Raw genomic sequence first — 18,835 nt, forward strand, 5'->3', positions numbered from 1 at the left:
GAACGGCGTCTTGGAGAGCTTGAAGACGGGTGGGGGCTCGGTGACCGATGCCTCAACGGCGCTGTTGACCGAGGTTGGTGTTGCTGGTAGGCGTATGGGGAGCTTTGGCGAGTGGACAGGTACTCTTCAATTTCCAAGGGACGCTCGCCATTTCGAGGGCAAGGTGCGTTCACCGGAAAACCGCGAAGCCCTGCCTGACGATAGTGGCACATTCTGTACAGGTGGCCAGCCTCACCGCAATGGTAGCAGAGGGGTATTCGGTCAGGAGTGCGCCATACATCGGCCTTCCTGAATCTTCTCTCGGGTGGCGGCAGCGTACGAGGCATCGAGCTATTCATAGCGGAAGTGGCTGCGACGTCAGCACGTCCGGGAGTTTGCCTCAGCACATCGGCATATGAGAGGGTCGGCTGGCGCAGGAGTGGCGCTTGGGGCTGCGCACTAAGCTGTGGTTCCCGGACCACCTGTCTGACTTCTTCGCGAACGAGGTCTGCCAGCGAAGAGGGCGTTGGAACGTTCTGGTCAAGCCGTAGCCTCTGAAGCTCTTCTCGCACTACGGATCGCACGAGCTCTCGCATGACCTCCACGCTGTTTCCGAAGACGGCCGGAAATGCGCCCACAGAGGTGATGTTCATCTCCCGGTTGTACATCCTTGATCGCTGTTGCAACGTGCTTTCCATAGTCGTCGCCTCTGCACGAAACTCAGCGACGGTGCGCGGCGGGCTCCGAACCAACCCTGCGAACAGTTCCTGTTTTACGCCCCGCATTAGATGGCGTAGTTTTTTGTCCTCGCTCATGTTCGGATCCGCTCGGCGGAATAGGCGGGACATGTCTTCTACATACATGGCCACGCTTTCGTTGTTACGCTGGTTTCTAGCTTGCAGGGCAGCTTCGGCCCTCTCCCTGCGGTCGGTACTCGGATAGGTTGCCAGCAACTCCCGTCGAAAAGCATCCCACGACACAAATGTCGCTTCGTGGTTTTCGAACCATGTTCGTGCGCTGTCCTCCAATGCGAAGTAAACGTTTCGTAGCTTGCGCTCTCCGCTCCATCCATTGAACTCAGCCACGCGCTCAAAGCGTTCCAGCCAGTCCTCTGCGTCTTCAAATGTGTCGCCGTGGAAAGGCTCTGGCGTCATTGGCGAGTTGACTACGATATGAGTTGGCGTGGTTTGAGTGGTCATCTCGATAGCGTTTCCGCTAGCAGATGCTGCCGCACCGATAGAATCCGGCAAAGGGGAGAACTCAGGGGGCTCACCACGTAGGCGACGACTGCTGCGTTGGTGAACAGGAGTCAATTCGATGGGTCCAAGTTGCCGTGAGTCCAGGCTCCTTTCCCTGACTTGAGAAGGGCTTGAAATCATACCCCGCACCTCCACCAGATTTGTAACGCACAATTGAGTGATGGTACTTTAATCGCTTTACCTTGGGCGAACTTGTGCCCGACACACAGCTAAACAAGAGCTTCACAGGAGCGTCCGCAGTCTTTTCGCAAGAGACCCGCACCTCTTCTTCTTCGCTCGTGTCCCGCGCTCATGACACGCTGCTCCGATTGCGCGTGCCTTGCGAGCCCGTGTTGCCCGCTTCACTGCCGCTATCTTTCGCAGGTAGCAGTAAACAACTGCACGAACGCAGGAGGCGGCTGGCGCGCGTAATTCGAAATCATCTTGTGTCAATATATTGTAGCGAAGAGTTTTTAGAAGAGACGCTAGTGGGTTCAGCGCTACTGGCTCTAAACGCTAGTGGGTCGAGCGCTCCTGCTCAGCAACGGCTCTCGTGCTTGGAAGCTCTGACTGCCCTGCCCGTCGACGTTGCGCTGCTCCCGAGCTCTGCCAAATAAACACCTTTAGAATTGGTGGAGTGTGCGGGGTGACCTCAGACGCTCATCCTGGAACTCCGGTCCCGTACCATACCATCTACCATGCCCCAAGACGCCTCCCAGCAAACGCCTCCTCCTGCACCCACTGCGTGTCCCGGGGTGCCTCGTCATCGCGACCCTCCTATCTACACTGGAGCGGATGACACTGACGTGGACGAATGGCTCACGGCGTACGACAGAGTAGGCGACCATAACAAGTGGGATGAAGCAGCCAAATTGAGCCATGTTCTGTTCTACCTCGCTGGAGTGGCCATCCTGTGGTATAACAACCACCAAGCAGAGTTCCAGACATGGTCGGAATTTAAGACTTCCCTCGCCGATGTGTTCGGGCGCCCTGCTGTTCGCAAGCTGCGTGCCGAGCAACGTTTGCGAGAACGAGCTCAACAGCCAGGCGAAACGTTCACCAGCTATATCGAAGATGTCCTGGATCTATGCAGGAAAGTCGATTCGACCATGGCGGAGTCTGATCGCATCCGAAACATACTGAAGGGCATAGAAGACGACGCCTTTAACATGTTGCTGGCCAAAAGTCCACGCTCTGTGGCTGAAATTGTCACACTGTGCCAGAGCTATGAAGAACTCCGCAGGCAGCGGTCACTGACCCGTCGATCTCTACCACGTGACGAACACCTCGCTGGTTTGTCTGCCATGTCCAACCAGGCAGCGTTGCTCGCAGAAATGAAGGCGTTCGTCCGCGAGGAAGTTGCCCGGCAACTCTCGTTAATGGATTTTGCACAGCCGCATTCGGTACACGCGCCTACGCCAAGCTTTGCGCCTCCGCTTCGCCGCGTCATAGCGCAAGAACTGCACGAGGTTTTGCCTGAGCACCACCAGCGTGTTCCTGCGGCTGCGCCTCACAGCTACGCCGAAGTCATGTCCAGGTCCCAACAGATGCCGACGGCTGTGCCACTCAGCTACGCGGAAGTCGTCACCCAGCCTCAACAACTCCCTCAACGGGGACCTCTCACGTACGCCGAAGTCCTCGCTATGCCCCGACAACAGCCGGCTATGCAATCACTTCACCAGGCGCCACGTCCAACGCGTCCTTCCACATGGATGGGACCTGCCGCAACGACTCGGTGGCGTACAGCGGACAATCGACCAATATGTTTTGCGTGCGGCTATGCAGGCCACGTCGCACGCTACTGTAGTCGCGTGCAGTCGCCTAGCGCTACACCTTATGGGCCAAGTTCTATGGCGAGTTCTCCGCGCCCTTATTACGATGACGAACCTCGGGCTGCGTCACCACCATTCCGCCGGTCCGCTAACATCCGTCGCTCAACTTCTCCACGCCGACGCTCCCCATCACCGATGCGGCCTCGTCCCGAAGCTCGGGATGAGGAAAACTAATCGTCGCAGTCCATGAGGCAAGGGCTGCGACGCCGTCGAAACGCGGAAGTCCTCAACGTAGCCCGACCAATGTGATAGACGTGTTAGTTGACGGTGTGCGCACATCTGCCCTCGTGGATACCGGAGCCGCTGTATCAGTTATGGACGCAAAGCTTTGTCGCTTCCTTCGAAAGGTTACGACGCACATTGGTGGATTCGCCCTCCGCACAGCAGGCGCACAGCGTATTCACCCGATTGCGGCGTGCACCGCTCGTGTCCTCATCGAGGACGTTGTATACGCCGTCGAATTTATTGTGATTTCCTCGTGCTCCCACGAAGTTATCCTGGGGTGGGACTTTCTCGCCCGCCACGATGCCGTCATTCATTGCGCACGGGCCGAACTAGAACTGTCGCCGATAGCAGATATGACGCTTGCCGATAATGCTCCTTTTGCGAACAAACTACTCGTCAGGCACGACACAAACGTTCCTGCCAACTCGTCAGTGATTGTGTCAATGCAGTGCAGCAGCCTCTCTGACGCCATCGCACTACTTTCTCCGTCGGGCCGCTTTTACACTCGAAAACGTCTGCTGCTGCCTTTTGCGACTGTGAACGTCAAACAGGGCTCCACAGCTATTTTTGTATGTAACCCCTTCTCATACCCTGTGATGCTGCTTCAAGGCGAATGTCTTGGCCACGTAGAAGTGCTCGACGCCGTACAAATTACGGATGTTCCCGAAGACACGTCCTGCGCCAGTTACAACACGCTCGGTTCTCTGTCGACGTCCGACCCTTTGCCCACAGGTGTGTTCGATTCATCTATTGCCGATGGCCTCACCCCACCTCAGCGTTCGCAGCTTCTGCGCATCTTAGAAGAATTTCGTTCTTCTTTTGATGTCGAGCAACTTTCCTTGGGCCGGGCGTCTGCTGTCACGCACCATATTGACACTGGCTCCCAACCACCATTGCGGCAACGACCATATCGCGTCTCTGCGACGGAACGTCGTGTGATTAATGAGCAAGTGGACGATATGCTTCGCCGCGAAGTGATCCGACCCTCGAACAGTCCATGGGCATCCCCTGTCGTCCTTGTTACGAAAAAAGACGGCTCGATACGGTTCTGTGTTGACTATCGCCGCCTCAACAAGATCACTCGCAAAGATGTATACCCGCTGCCGCGAATTGATGACGCCATCGATAGCCTACAAGGAGCAGAATTCTTTTCATCTCTAGATTTACGCTCCGGCTATTGGCAAGTACCCATGGCTGACGTCGATAGGCCGAAGACAGCCTTTGTCACACCCGACGGCCTATACGAATTTAACGTCATGCCGTTTGGACTTTGTAATGCGCCAGCAACTTTTGAACGCATGATGGACACAGTCCTCCGCGGTTTGAAGTGGCACACGTGCTTGTGTTATCTCGACGACGTTGTTGTTTTTGCCTCTGACTTCACCACGCACCTTCAACGCCTACGGCATGTTTTGACTTGCTTAGCGAACGCTGGCCTTCAACTGAACCTAAAGAAGTGCCGATTTGCAGCGCGGCAGCTTATGATACTAGGCTATGTCGTCTCGAAGGATGGAATCCTCCCCGATCCAGCCAAACTTCGTGCCGTAGCTGACTTTCCTAAACCGACGTCCGTCAAAGAATTGCGCAGTTTTGTAGGTTTGTGTTCCTACTTCCGGCGCTTCATTCGCAATTTCGCCGCCGTCATATCGCCCCTGACGAAGCTCCTTGGCAGCAACGGACCTCTCCATTCGTGGTCGTCCGAGTGCGACGAGGCGTTCAATAAGCTCCGTCGTTTGCTAACGTCTCCTCCCATTTTGCGCCACTACGATCCAACGGCACCTATTGAGGTACACACAGATGCCAGCGGTGTTGGCCTCGGCGCTGTCTTAGCACAGCGCAAAGAAGGGTTTCCTGAATATGTTGTGGCATACGCAAGCCGTATGCTTACTAAAGCCGAGACCAATTACACCGTCACGGAAAAAGAATGCCTGGCGATCATCTGGGCGCTTACCAAGTTCCGGCCCTATTTGTATGGTCGCCAATTTGATGTCGTCACGGACCACCATGCACTATGCTGGCTGTCGTCATTGAAGGATCCCTCAGGCCGTCTCGCCCGCTGGGCGCTTCGCTTACAGGATTACGATATCCGCGTACTGTACCGCAACGGACGCCAGCATGCTGATGCTGACGCCCTCTCACGTTCTCCCTTGCCAGACGACAATGCCTGTTGCGCAATATCCCAGCTTGACGTTTCATCCGTCGACATTGGGACCATCGCTTCTGAGCAGCGCAAGGACCCCTGGATTGCCTCCATCATAGACTGCCTTGCTGATCCGTCATCGCAGCCAACCACTCGTGCATTGCGCCGTCAAGCTCGCCATTTCGCCATTCGCGACGACCTGCTTCATCGACGCAATTACACCTCTGACGGCCGCCAGTGGTTATTAGTTGTACCTCGAAGCCTGCGTTCTGAGATCTGCGCATCGTTCCACTCTGATCCACAGTGTGCACATTCGGGACTTTTCAAAACCTACCAGCGCCTCCGACGACGCTACTACTGGCGAGGAATGTACAACTACATTCAAAAGTTTGTTCGTTCATGCCCCGACTGCCAGCGCCGAAAATCTTCACCCCACCTCTCGCCAGCTGGCCTGCAGCCTCTACCCTGCCCTACCCAACCGTTCGGGCGCGTTGGCATCGATTTGTATGGACCACTTCCCCTGACGTCGGCTGGTAACCGCTGGGCCATTGTGGCAGTAGATCACCTTACACGATACGCTGAAACCGCCGCTCTCCCAGCAGCTACAGCGCGCGATGTTGCATCATTCCTGCTTCGCCGATTCATTCTGCGGCATGGTCCACCTCAAGAATTGCTCAGCGATCGCGGACGCGTCTTCCTGTCGGAAGTAGTTGAAGCGATTCTCAAAGAGTGCCACGTTGTTCATCGCACGACTACGGCGTACCACCCTCAAACGAATGGCCTCACAGAACGCTTCAACCGTACGCTCGGCGACATGCTTTCAATGTACGTTGCCTCCGACCACACGAACTGGGACGCCATTCTGCCATTCGTCACCTACGCGTATAATACCGCTACGCAGAGCACCACTGGATTTTCACCCTATTTCTTGCTGTATGGTCGACACCCTTCGCACACCATCGACACCATTCTTCCGTACCGGCCGGATGCATCCGAGTACGTCCCTATTTCTGACACGGTCCGATATGCAGAAGAGTGCCGTGACCTCGCACGGGCCTTTACTTCCGATGTTCAAGAGCGCCAGAGGAGCACTCGCGGTGACGCCACTGCCGCGGTCACCTTCGATCCGGGAGCGCTCGTGTGGCTCTCAGTCCCTTTAACTGCCCCTGGCCTCTCATCAAAACTGGTCCCTAAGTATGAAGGCCCTTATCGTGTTCTCGAACGCGCATCTCCTGTAAACTATGTCATCGAACCAGTTGAGCCATCTGAAGACATGCGCCGCCGGGGACGAGACATTGTCCATGTCGACCGTTTAAAGCCTTACTACGACCCGCTCATCGTGACGAACTGTTAGGTCGCCGGACGGCTCCCTTCTCGCTCCCGGGGGGTGGTTGTAGCGAAGAGTTTTTAGAAGAGACGCTAGTGGGTTCAGCGCTACTGGCTCTAAACGCTAGTGGGTCGAGCGCTCCTGCTCAGCAACGGCTCTCGTGCTTGGAAGCTCTGACTGCCCTGCCCGTCGACGTTGCGCTGCTCCCGAGCTCTGCCAAATAAACACCTTTAGAATATATATATATATATATATATATATATATATATATATATATATATATATATATATATATATATATATATATATATATATATATATATATATATATATATATATATATATATATATATATATTCTCGCCTCGTCCCCCCGTGCAGGTATCTTAACCATAACTAGGGTTCTTGCCACCCTACCATAACAACATCGATCGGTTAACCTCCCCGCCTTTTTAGACTGTCTGTCTGTTACCAGTTTGCCGCAGTTGGGGCTTATCTCGTCCACAATTAACAGTAGGGAAGTTTATATCAGGTGTATAGGGCTTAGGTTACCCTAACTTAAGCGACTGTTTTGCGTTGGCGGTCTGGCCCCCCGGGAAGGTGCTTCAGAATAGGGTTCCCGGCTTGCGTTAGCGTCACGCGTTTATAGCGCCCTTCCTGCACGCGGAAGGAAAATGAAAACATAATGCCAGATAGATAGACAAAAAAAAAGGAAAGCATGAAATAATGCAGTCCGTAATATTTTACAGCGTGAAAAGTATACCCGAGAGTTTATTACCTTCAACGAGGAGGCGTTGGCGTGTTTTTGATATTCTCGCGGCGACGTTGAGACCACGCATAACGCAGATTTGGGGCGAAAACCAAAACCCAAAGGTATACCGTTTGTGTTCCGCGCATGCGCGGTGCCTAGACGCTAGTCGTTAAGGGCCCCCTATCTTAAAAACAGCCTGATAATTATCAGCTGTCTTGCGAGAATTTTTTTTTCTTCAACTATGCGCGACCGGTGCTTCCATGCAGGCCAAGAATCACACGCGTCATAATGTTATTGACATGAAGAGCGCGGAGTTCTCAAGGGTGTAAACGAACCTAAGCTAACCTAACCGAGAGTGCAGGCCACACTGCCATGCCAACAAAGCGCGTGTTCTATTCGTAACAATTATCGATTAATGCGTCACGATTTATGAAGGTTTGATAAATGCCCATGGATCGCCAATCTGCAACGCCAGCTTGCAGCTATTTGAATTCTTCGTCGTTTCCTCTATGGGCTCTAATCAAGTAGAAGTCGTTGTCCGGCCGTAGACCCTAAACGGAATCGCGAAAAGGGGAGGTATCTCGAAAGCCAGGAGAGAGTCAAAGGCCGCGCGACGGGCCACTTCATGCGGACCGCTCATCGCTCTAATCCACTATGCTCGTAGCAGGTGATCGCTTCCTGGCCAATAAAAATGGCTCCTAAACGTATACCTCACGAGAGAGAGAGAGAGAGAGAGAGAGAGAGAGAGAGAGAGAGAGAGACTTCGTGAAAAAGTTCAGTGCCCTTCCATTCTGTGAAGAAGGATGACCAGCGAAGCTGTGTGTTTGGGCCCCTAATGGCGAAGTGCACCTCCGCCGTGGGTCGGCCTGCCATTGCACTATCTTCGGGATCGGCCCACGTATGGGGAGTTTTGCGTCTACTCACGGACACGATTCTGGGGGAACTAGCCCTTAACAGCTTCGCTGTAATTCGCTGTAAACGTTGTTCCGCGCGTGTGTTTCTTAATTACGTAAAAAATGACGAAGATGAACGTCAGAGCAGTGGCGCCAATAGGTAGCGCCGAGAGGCGCCAACGAGCCAGCTGTGGAACAAGACGACGATGCTTGAGCCAATCCTGATGAGGACAGTTTTTTGTTAACACACCGTCCTGGGAGAACTAGCCCTTAACAGTTCCGCTGTAAAAGAAGCTTGTCGTTGTTCCGCGTTAATACGCTGCTAAAGAAAGGTTGAAGGATACGCGAAATGTAAGATTGCCCTTGCGAACAAGAGAAGCAACGTCTTCGACGCCGTATACGTGAAAGTTATCGCGATCGTCATGCGGCAATGAGTGAAGAAAGTTTCTGTAGTAGTTATTTCCGATTATCACCAAATTCAGCAATAGGATTTTTAGAAGTGTGGTTAAAAATTAAAGTGCCGCGGTAATGCAGCAGCATTCCATATAGGATTTTTGACTGATGTCCATTGTCGATAATTTGTACAAGAGTTTCATCCCCGTAGCATAAACTTAACAACGTCAATATATGTATAAAACATTAATTTGAAAAAAAAAAAAGCTCCCCGTCGGGGAATCGAACCCCGGTCTCCCGCGTGACAGGCGGGGATACTGACCACTATACTAACGAGGAGGACGTGTGGGGACGTTTTGTATTCTTATTATATTCAGATTATACCGTAAACGTAAAATGTGACATTGCGCATTGTCGTTTTTTTTTTTTCAGGAATGTTCGGAAAATTGTCTCATGGAACACTGGCTGCAAAACTGCCGTTGCAGCTCGAAATTATACGGCCTGCGACACGAAAGGCACAGGGACCTGTGCGACATCTTTGATCACGGTAAACATCGCGCCGTAGCGCGGTCTTTCCAAGTTTACCTTTGGCGTACTTGGCATACGAGCTGCATTTCGCTGCTGGTAGATCTACCAACCGTGTAAGCATATCGCGATGCTTACGTTCGCGTCGCATAAACGCATTTCGCTGAATATGAATTGCTTTATCCGTTACCACTGACGCATAAAAAGCCTAGCAAGGTAAATATGTTGCGGTTGGGCTTTTTTCATGCAATCAGTTAAGAAGATATTGTTCCTAGACGGCAGCTAATCTTGAATTCTGTTTGCTACTGCAGATTGCATACAATGCGAACGACCCGCAGTTTCCTGCGCTGAAGAAACGTGGTGTTGTACACCTATCATATTTTGCAGGCTGTGGCTAGAGTGTACTAGACAATAGACAATGGTCGAGTGCATTGAGTTAATTAAAGGCCGAGTGGATCAAACGGCGCTCTTCTGCTGAGGCACCGCGTGTGGAAAACTTTTGCGAGGGCGCTGCGAGCGAAGCAAATTAGGGCGGAGGCGCATTTCACAGCACATTCAACGTAATTTCACAGCGGGTGCTGAGACCGATTGCGCGCGTACGCTCTTATTACGGTGTTTTATTTCAATGGAAAATTTATATTGACACATTTTTGCTACGTATACATATTTGACGCATGGGTTATACAACATGACGCCTTCAATTTTGCAGTCGTTGTCAAGGGCGTCGTCTGCTAGCGAGCGCGCGTTCGTTGCGTGGACGCCGGCGGACACCTAGTTTTTCTCGCCGAAAGTCTGTGCAGTAAAATTTTTTATGGTTTTGCTTGCCGGGTGTGCCCCCCTCCCTCTCCTGCCGGATACGCTCTTGTTTGCCGTGATGGCACCCGTAACAAAGTCTCACAGGACACTGGAGCAAGCGTTAACTACATTTTTGAACAACTGCGATTATGCACGCCTTTCTACTGCGTCGTTCCTACTTTCTATTTATGAAAAAAGATAGTTGTTGAATAATACGTCTTTTCTCCCTCTCTCTCTTGATGCTGCGCGCTGAGCTGAATCTCGGAGACTGACACACGTCACGCTTTTTTGCAGTGCAATGCACCCACCTGATGAAGGTAGGCCAGTGGAGACCAAAGTGCCTTGCGAGCTGTACCCAGCCTTGCCAGTAAGACAAGCACAGCTGCATTCACCCTTTAACGCGAGTGACGTGTCTTCTGTTCGCTGCGAATACGCCTTGTTCAAAGTGTTATGACGCATATGTGCACGGCGCTGTAGTAACGGTTGCACCGTCAACATGGCCATCTGCTTCTTGAAACAATGCACAAGTACCCAGATTTAAAGCTATGCCCAGCATAGAGAAAAGCAGAACCAGCGAAAAGATGTAAACGTGTTGCGTATGCCTTGAATAACTTCAGACTGGGCTTGTGGTACAACTTTGAATAATATGTGTGCATGAGACTACAGGGCATTTGCTCTTGGTGCCACTGTGTCGTCATGCGGCATGTTCGCGTTTTATTGTTTTACGTTAGGCACATTTTTTGTTAGGTCTCTACAAGTACCTGACACTCCTGTACAGAGTGCTCAGCACGTATGCGTGGCTTTAGCATGGAGCCCACATTCCGTGAACTTGACAATCTCAATTTACTAATTGGAAATTCTTAATCGGTTCTGCAACTGTGCATGCTTCGCGATTCTGAACATGCAAGAAACGCAAAGAAACTAAACTTTCCATGGACAGAACGAACTGGTGCCTAAAGGGGATATCCGTGTGCTGCACTGCCTTCATGCATATTCATGGGAGTCCCAGGTTGGCTAAATGACAGAAGAGGATTTAACGGCACTAATGATGCATTTATGTCAAGCTAGATTCGCTAGTTAGACTTATGCAATGCAAAAGATACCACGTCTTATCGTAAGTGGAAGCTTGGTAAAGCAGAAAAACGTCAAGAACGAGAGACTGGTGGTGACGCTACCTTGAAGCTAACATACTAGTTCCCCAGCTGCGACATCACAAATTCTGACAGCATCCGCTTAGGAGTAGTTAACAGCTGGTTGATGAACAAATATTACATTGCGTTTCAAACATACTCAGCTTAGAGAGCTCAGATTTTTTTTTTCTGCCCAGATGCACGAAACTACTTTGAAATTCGCAACTTCTCAAAGACGCTGGCATTGTAATCAGAGCACAAAGTTTAAAATAGAAAATGTTTTATCTTCATTTCCTTAGCTAATCAACCTTCTGCGAAATATTTAAAAAAAAGACTGTTGAAGGAATATTTCGTCAGTCTAGGCCTGTTTAGTGTTTCTGTTTACAGTCCCTTTAAAAGCAAACAGGGGACATTAAAATGAAACACAAAAGCACCAGAAGAAATGAGTATCCATGTAGGGACAGGCATCTCTTTAAATACTACCGCAACTACCCAAAGCTAAGATCAATGCCTTTGCATTGCATGGCCTTCCCACTCACAGAGACCCCCGCCACCATCTCCCCCAATAAAAATTAACAAAACAGAATGTTGTAGCGGGCTGTTCTTTAAATGTTACGACAGAAGATGGCATGGCATGTGACTAGCCGTTTAAGTATATATCTTGCCAAGTAAAAGAATTTCTAATGATGCATTTCGGAGTGACGCACTAACCTGCACATTAACCTGCATTTTACAGGGAGATTAGGTACAAGACCTACTCTAATGTGGTAGGCAAGATAAAGAAAAACGCTAGCAGGTAAGAGTGAGTATATGATGGCATTATGTCTTCTGAGTCGATGAAAGTGCCAAGTTTCCTTCACATTAGTCACAATATGTTTGTTTTTCACAGGCTGAACGCTGTTGAATTAGTCATTCAGATGGGCTCAGACAGACGTAAAACAGTCCGTGGCTATCCTAGAATGGAGGTGAGGTTTCTGCCCAGCACCTTTAAGTTGGTCTCCATTTTGGATGCATTCGCTATTTGTGCAACCTCCGTGTGACAAGAAATTGGCGAAGGCTCATTGGCAAATGAACTGAAATATAACTTACTTGTGAATGGCACAAGATGTAATTGTAAGTGCAAACATTGCCAATGTGAGCAGATAGAAGAAGGCAAGGACATATTTGATATGTCTACAGTGAGTTGCTCCAAAATTCCGGTACAGACCCCTTCATTGTTGTGCAGAGCACACGAGTGAGTGGCCTGGCCCTCTAAGGGAAAATGAAGGTGTTGATCAAGTATCACTCATAAAAGGCAACGAGCACAGTCTTATAACACGTGTGTGTGTGTGTGTATGGATGCTCCTGGGTACATGCCTATATCGAACAGAATACCTGTCACCCAGCCGTTGACAGCAAACACCGAAGCTGGCTGTTCGTGTGCTCTACATAGCAGTGAATGGATCTGTACATTATCAAGTTATAACCATGATAAGAGTGCAAAATTGGAACAAGCTATTGCTAACTTACATTCAAGCAACATAGAAAATGCACATCTTTAGGTAGAAACATTTAATAGAACTCACTCTGTCACACAATTGAAAGCCTGCATGGCTTTTCCATTGGAAGTACATGGTAGCAAAGTAGCATCCTGGGCAACTGCTTCGTATATGCACTATCACAAAGCATTCATACAACAAGAATACTGCTATATCAAAAAGGTCTATGGCTCACGTATAAGTAAAAAGTCTCCTTATAATAAAAAAAATCCTGCTGCTGCATCATACCTCTCTCTCTCATATATATATATATATATATATATATATATATATATATATATATATATATATATATATATATATATATATATTAGAAGCTGAACATAATGAAAGCTCAAGGGCAATTGAAAATGATCTTAGATTAAACCAGATATAAAAATGTCAGGTAGTTCGCAAGATGCTTGATTCAAACACTCTTATTAGGCACTGTGACTGTTCAACCACCACGAAAGAACTGGGGACTGGAAGGTTCAGACCGATACCTTGGCGGCTTGCATGACCTATTACGGGTTTAATCCCATGTTGCAAGGCATCCCATGTTTTCGTTTCCCCAACTTCTGTTGCCAAAACTTCAACCCTCCCACACTACTATCTCGCAGTCGCACGGCAATATCTATTAACCACCATTGTGCTATCAGACAGATCTCACAATTAAACACTATCTTCTAAACAATGTAAAGTGTTACATTGTATGCAGAATCTTTTAATAAATTTTTGCATATAGAGCACAGCTTAAAAGGCATTTTTGCTCCGTGTTTCAATAGTTCAGTTGGCGAAGAGGGCTATTTGCAGCTATAGCCACCTCAAGGGCTAATCTGATGGAGTGATTAAGCCAAATACTTCCTCAAACTTCGCATCAACCCCACGTCACATGAAGCACCATTGCTACAAACCTCACAGATACTAGCATGTTCCCCTCTGGATGACACTTTAGAAACTCTGCATACATGAATGTCGATGCTGGATGCAACAAAGTGAACTATTTCAAAAGTGGAATCAGTGAAACTTATGACGCGTATTTTCTATCTGACTAGATCCCAGGCCTCATCACCTATGTTGAAGGCCACATTGGCATGTGGCTCGGGCTTTCCATACTGGCCATCTCGTCGGCCATCGTCAAGTTTCACCAAAGAGTTGTGCAGCACTTGTTATCAACCAAGTGAATGGAAGTTGATGTATAGACGAGTGCAATGGGAGGGCACACACACTCGCACAAAGAGACCGGCAGAGGGCACACTGGAGACACCAAACTTCCAGGAAGCAGAGATTAAAAGGATTTCTTCTGGTGCTGAGTGTATAAAAGTGATTAAAAAAATGTTTGCGTGCACAACAGGCTTGACGTTGTGGAGGTGGGGGGGGGGGGAAGCAGACAATGTATAAGTGTAACAAGAACATGTGTAACAAGCTATGTTTTCCAAGCACATTCTTGCTGAAAGCTCTACTTAAAACATTGGTTTGTTATGCAAACTCTGTTTTTCTGTCATGTATACCACAGCACCACTCTACTAACGACTCCTGTTATTCTATTGAAGCCCCAGAATGCTCAGCTATCATTTAATAACGATTTTAAGGCCTCAATAAACAAAAAAACAATGTTGTCTTGCATATGACGTATGTTCCAAAGGCCAGAGTGGGCATGTGCGCATTTAGCAGTTATCAGGGTACCTGCCTTATCAACCCAGGGCAGTCATGTCCTATAAACAAGCCCACCGCTTGGAGAATGCTATCGCGCCAGATAAGCTACTACTGCCTAGGTGAGTGCAGAGCCTTATCAAGAGTGGACCAACACTGTACAGGATACATATCTGTAGATCTAAGCAGTGTGTCGAAATGAAAACACACTAAACAAAAAGGATACACACACACACACAAATACTGCTGAGTGGCATCAGCGGAAAGGTTTAGGTTTACGCAGGCACCATACAAACAAAATAAAGCTGCCTCCAAATAAGATCTCGAGAAAGCATGTCAATATCCAGCTGTGTGGAGCATTGTCACTTTGCAGTACATGTCAAACTGGTGCCAGATGCAATGAGAGATAGCACAATGAAGTGCACAGTACAAAAATCCAATCTACTAAAGCATATTTCCTTTGTTCTCATATTTTACACATTGCACATGTTAAGCATCTTACAAGTCGACATGCTGCACTGAGAATGATGGCACCCATTAGATAAAAATATGTTACGAGATTTTTACACTCTATACATTTGTCAGATGCATGCATTTATTCATGTAGGCACCAGTGCGAAATAAAAAGCCATGTTAAAAATTTTTTTGTCATTTGCATTGAGAAGCGCAAAGATAGCTCAGCAGTTCAGTAAAGCTGCTGCCTATATCGACGGCTTTCTCCCTCTTTGTCAGAAATTGATCAAAACCATCAGAGTTTAAAAGCTCTTTGTCTGCAGCTCACTTAAGCCCTTGTTCGGCACAAGTAAAAATGGCCTTTCCACTACTGTCCGAAGATCTGTCGTGCCTCGACTCAAGAGGCAAAGACAGAGGCACTGTCGGCTGTCACGTCTGACCCGGAGCAAAGCACCATTCCCTGCTCCTGCTCCTTCCGCTGACGCCTTCGCTCGCACTTCGGGCAGACTCGACCGCTGTCTTCGATGCAGGTGCGGTGGTGCACTGCAAAGCACGCACTGCAGTGATAGGTCGCATCCGTATCGAAGGCGTAGATGACAGCAGGGTCCCGGCAGATTTCACAAATGAAGCCCTTTGCTGCACACAGGTTGCAGTCCAGAACGTGGCCGCGGGCAAATTTGATTGCCTTCTCTAGAGTCCGCTGCAGACTACCTGATGGCACCTGTAGGAGGTCAAAGGTGGAGTACAGGTGAATGTGCTCGTACAGGTGTTCCCTAGGCCAAATGAGTTTCCGAAGGGCACTGGACGCCGCTTCAGAACACGTCTGAAGGTAAGGCCGCAGGAAACCCAGCTGCGAGCGAAGAACCTGTGTCGCAGCCAGCTCGGGAACAGCATCATACAGCGAAGGGTTCAGTATCCTCAGGTCTAACAGAGGCTCAGCTTCGTACTTCTTCAGCAGCTCTTTAGCCTCACGGCTGACAGGGTGCTTGCGGAAGTCCCAGTTGTGAATTATACGGGCTGGGATCACATTCGCCTCATTGCCGCTACACTCCGGACAGTACGAGTAGCCATCGTAAGAGCACACTGAGCTTGCGCCGTAGATCATGCCAATAGGGCAGTTACAGCCTCGACAGGCATATCCCTGCTGGTCGAGGCCTTTTTCTTGCTGAATGTGGCCCATCAACGAGAGTAGCTCGTTTGTCCGAACGTCAGGGGCCCTCTCTGTAGGAACCACCTCGAAGTCTGCCAGGTCATCAAGGGAGTCTGCACTGGAACGCTGGTCTTCAGCCTTTACATTTGCATTGCCTGGTGTAGCCTAAAATGTAAATACAAAAAGGTATGTACCATCAACACATACTGTCACAGTAAAAAGATTGCCAACTGAGGGCAATGTTTTACTGTGATGTTACATGTTAAGTATACAGTGCTCACGGATTGAAACGCGACACTGTGAGCATGTGGCCGCCGGTACATGCAGCGCCGCTCATGGAAGCAAGGTGTTGCATTGTGGTATACCGAGAGACAGAGCGTTTTGGGCGTTCGGTTGCTGCTTCCGGCTGCCAGTGAGTGGGACTGTAGTTCTGCACAGTGCCAGCAGGGCGCTGCAAGCCTGGCGCGCTTGCGTGCCGACAGTATCGCGACATCGTCTGCTCGCGTGCTGTTAGGCGTAGCCTTCCAATGCGGCGCATATGCTGTGCAAGTATGGCACCGTTATGTTCATCTGAATGAAACGAACGTCTGCATGACAGAATTGCACAGTTTATTCCAGAACGTAAACTTTTGCTATTCCTTCGTGCAGATGTTCGTTTTATTCCGATGAACGTAACAGTGCCTTATTTGCACACAATATCTGCCGCATCGGAAGGGCACGCGTAACAGGAGTGCCCGAGCAGAGAATGCCGCGAAAAAATGTGGCGGCACGCACTGCTGAGCGACTGCTGTTGGCGGCACGCCAGGAACCACAGTCACTGGCAGCCGGAAGCAGTAAGTGTACGCTCAAAACGCTCTCAGTGTTGCGTTTCAATCCGTGAGCACTGTACATTAAAGTGAAAAACATTTATGAAGGCCCAATGAAACTTGGAAACGATTTTTTCAAGATCATGAAGTCAATGAAGACTTTAGACAAGACATTTATTTCTGGCCCATTGCTCCATGCCAGTGATGGGTCCTGCGCACACGTGAATGGTGTGTAGTGTTCACGAGAGACGGGACCCTACAGTGGGCACACTCAAAACATAGAGCCTTCCAAAAATGAACTATAGACAATGGTAGACCTTACCTGGCTTTCTGTGCATGGTCTGATGGCCGACGTGATGAGGTCCCTCATCTCTGGCGTTCCGCACACCTGCTGGTTGATGTTCTGCGTGTAGCTCAGCACCAGGGAGTCGTAGCTCTGCTGTTCCAGGTCATCCGAGCCGTCCGACTTGTCGGCGGTCGCAGCTGGCGAGCCCACGTCCTCGTACTCGTCCTCGAACGGAGAAGACCAGCCCTGAGTCGGGTCCAGCACGTTCCCGAAGGACCTCCGCGACTCGTGCGGGAACTTGTCGAGCACGTCGAAGTCCGGCACCGACGCCGGCGACCCGGAGACGTCGGCCGCCGTCGCCGCGCTGCCTTCGTTCGCGTCGAGGTTCAGGGTTCGCAAGAGTTCGCGCACTTGTGCCGCGCTGATGCTGCTTCCGGCCGAAGCCGCCACGGCGCCCTCGTGTTTGGGCGACGACGGGGGTTTGATTTCGATCACTTTCGTCTGCTCCGGCGGCGCATCGGGGTTCGCCTCGCTCGCGGAAGACGCGCCGGCGCACGGTGTCGCCGCAGCAGCGGGCAGCGAGGCGCCCGCCATCGCGACGTCGACGCCGCTGTCGCTGCCGCAGCCGACGCCGTGCGACTGCTTCTGGGACTCCGAGGGTGGCGGCTCGCTCGCCTGGATCGCGATGGAGGACGTCATCGTGCGGCTCGAGCTCACGGACAGCTTGCTGCGCATACGCCTCGATTGGCCCGCTTCGTGCTGGAAGAAGTCGGCGACGTCGTACGCGGGCATCACGGGCTCCATTCGTTCGGCCGACTTGAGCAGGCCGGCCAGCTGCAGCGGCATGGTGTTCCAGCAGTTGAGGGCGGCGCAGTTCACGGGTAGCCCGAACGAGTAACCCGAGAGACCCTCGAGGAACTGCTTCACGATGTCCGGCTGCTCCCGGTCGGCCATGTACGCAGTTTGGCGATAGTAGCAGCGCAGTGTCTTCGGGTCCCGTATCATGGCCTCGACGTAGCTGACAAGCAGGGACTCGTTCAGCGCGAGGCGCAGCCATGCTCGGCAGCGCCCAATGTCTGTGCTGATCTGGTTGAGACCGGCGATTTGAGCTAAAACGTCCTTGTGCGAGTAGACCATTGCCACGGGCCAGAAGTCGGGCGTCGGCAGCTTCTCGGTGGAGCTGTTGCTGAACACGCTGGACATCTTCTTGACGATGTTGTCCTTGAGGCCGTGGATGAAGATGGCCTCGAGACAGAAGCAAACCCTGGAGACTGCCTCGCCACCCGTGACGACGGGATCAGCGGTGACGAGTTCCTGCTGTAAGTCGCGCACGCAGCCAGCGAGTTGTTTGGTCAGCGAACGCTTGATGACAATGTCCCGCGCCGCTTCCTCGATGGTCGGGGACGTCGCCTTTTTCCAGAGCGGGACCATCTTGACACCGAAACCCACGTCCGACTTGTTGAACGCGAAGCCAAGCGCAAGGGCTGTTCGGCGTTTTGCTTAAACGTCCCCTAACAATATCAAAACCCGCATGTCGAGGACGCGAGCGTGTTCTATTTACACTGCGCCCATCTCTGATTATCGGCCAACATCTTCCAAACTTTTTCGCGCACGCGGCGCCCTCTAAAAACATTGTTGTTTCGTTTTCTTTCAGTGCATATTTAAAAAAAAGTAAACACACAAGACATCTACTTGCGTTTTTTAAACAAAAGTGTTAACACTTATTTAGCAATTTGAGGCAAG

At 50.5% G+C, this 18,835-nt stretch overlaps 2 protein-coding genes and 1 non-coding gene across 3 annotated transcripts in view; 1 reads left to right on the top strand and 2 right to left on the bottom strand.

The window, feature by feature from the left end:
• Positions 1–14,095, top strand: part of LOC135915522 (uncharacterized) — a 52,277-nt gene extending 38,182 nt beyond the window's left edge. The window contains exons 19-23 of the mRNA XM_070534126.1: positions 9,210–9,324; positions 10,392–10,464; positions 11,964–12,023; positions 12,117–12,192; positions 13,800–14,095. Of these exons, the coding sequence (XP_070390227.1) occupies positions 9,210–9,324; positions 10,392–10,464; positions 11,964–12,023; positions 12,117–12,192; positions 13,800–13,928 (453 nt within the window). The 3' untranslated portion in view covers positions 13,929–14,095. The remainder of the gene's footprint in view (positions 1–9,209; positions 9,325–10,391; positions 10,465–11,963; positions 12,024–12,116; positions 12,193–13,799) is intronic.
• Positions 9,045–9,116, bottom strand: TRNAD-GUC (transfer RNA aspartic acid (anticodon GUC)). The gene has a single exon. It is a non-coding gene; the product is annotated as a tRNA-Asp (tRNA).
• An 875-nt stretch (positions 14,096–14,970) lies between the features above and the next one.
• Positions 14,971–18,721, bottom strand: Plekhm1 (Pleckstrin homology and RUN domain containing M1). Its single transcript, XM_065448619.1, has 2 exons — positions 17,129–18,721; positions 14,971–16,165 (listed from the first exon to the last, which is right to left on the bottom strand). Exons 1-2 carry the CDS (start codon positions 18,521–18,523, stop codon positions 15,248–15,250), a joined length of 2,313 nt encoding a protein of 770 aa, XP_065304691.1. The 5' UTR covers positions 18,524–18,721; the 3' UTR covers positions 14,971–15,247.
• Between the last annotated feature and the right edge of the window lie 114 nt (positions 18,722–18,835).

Source organism: Dermacentor albipictus, chromosome 2 (genome assembly GCF_038994185.2).
Source record: "Dermacentor albipictus isolate Rhodes 1998 colony chromosome 2, USDA_Dalb.pri_finalv2, whole genome shotgun sequence".
NCBI lineage: Eukaryota > Metazoa > Arthropoda > Arachnida > Ixodida > Ixodidae > Dermacentor > Dermacentor albipictus.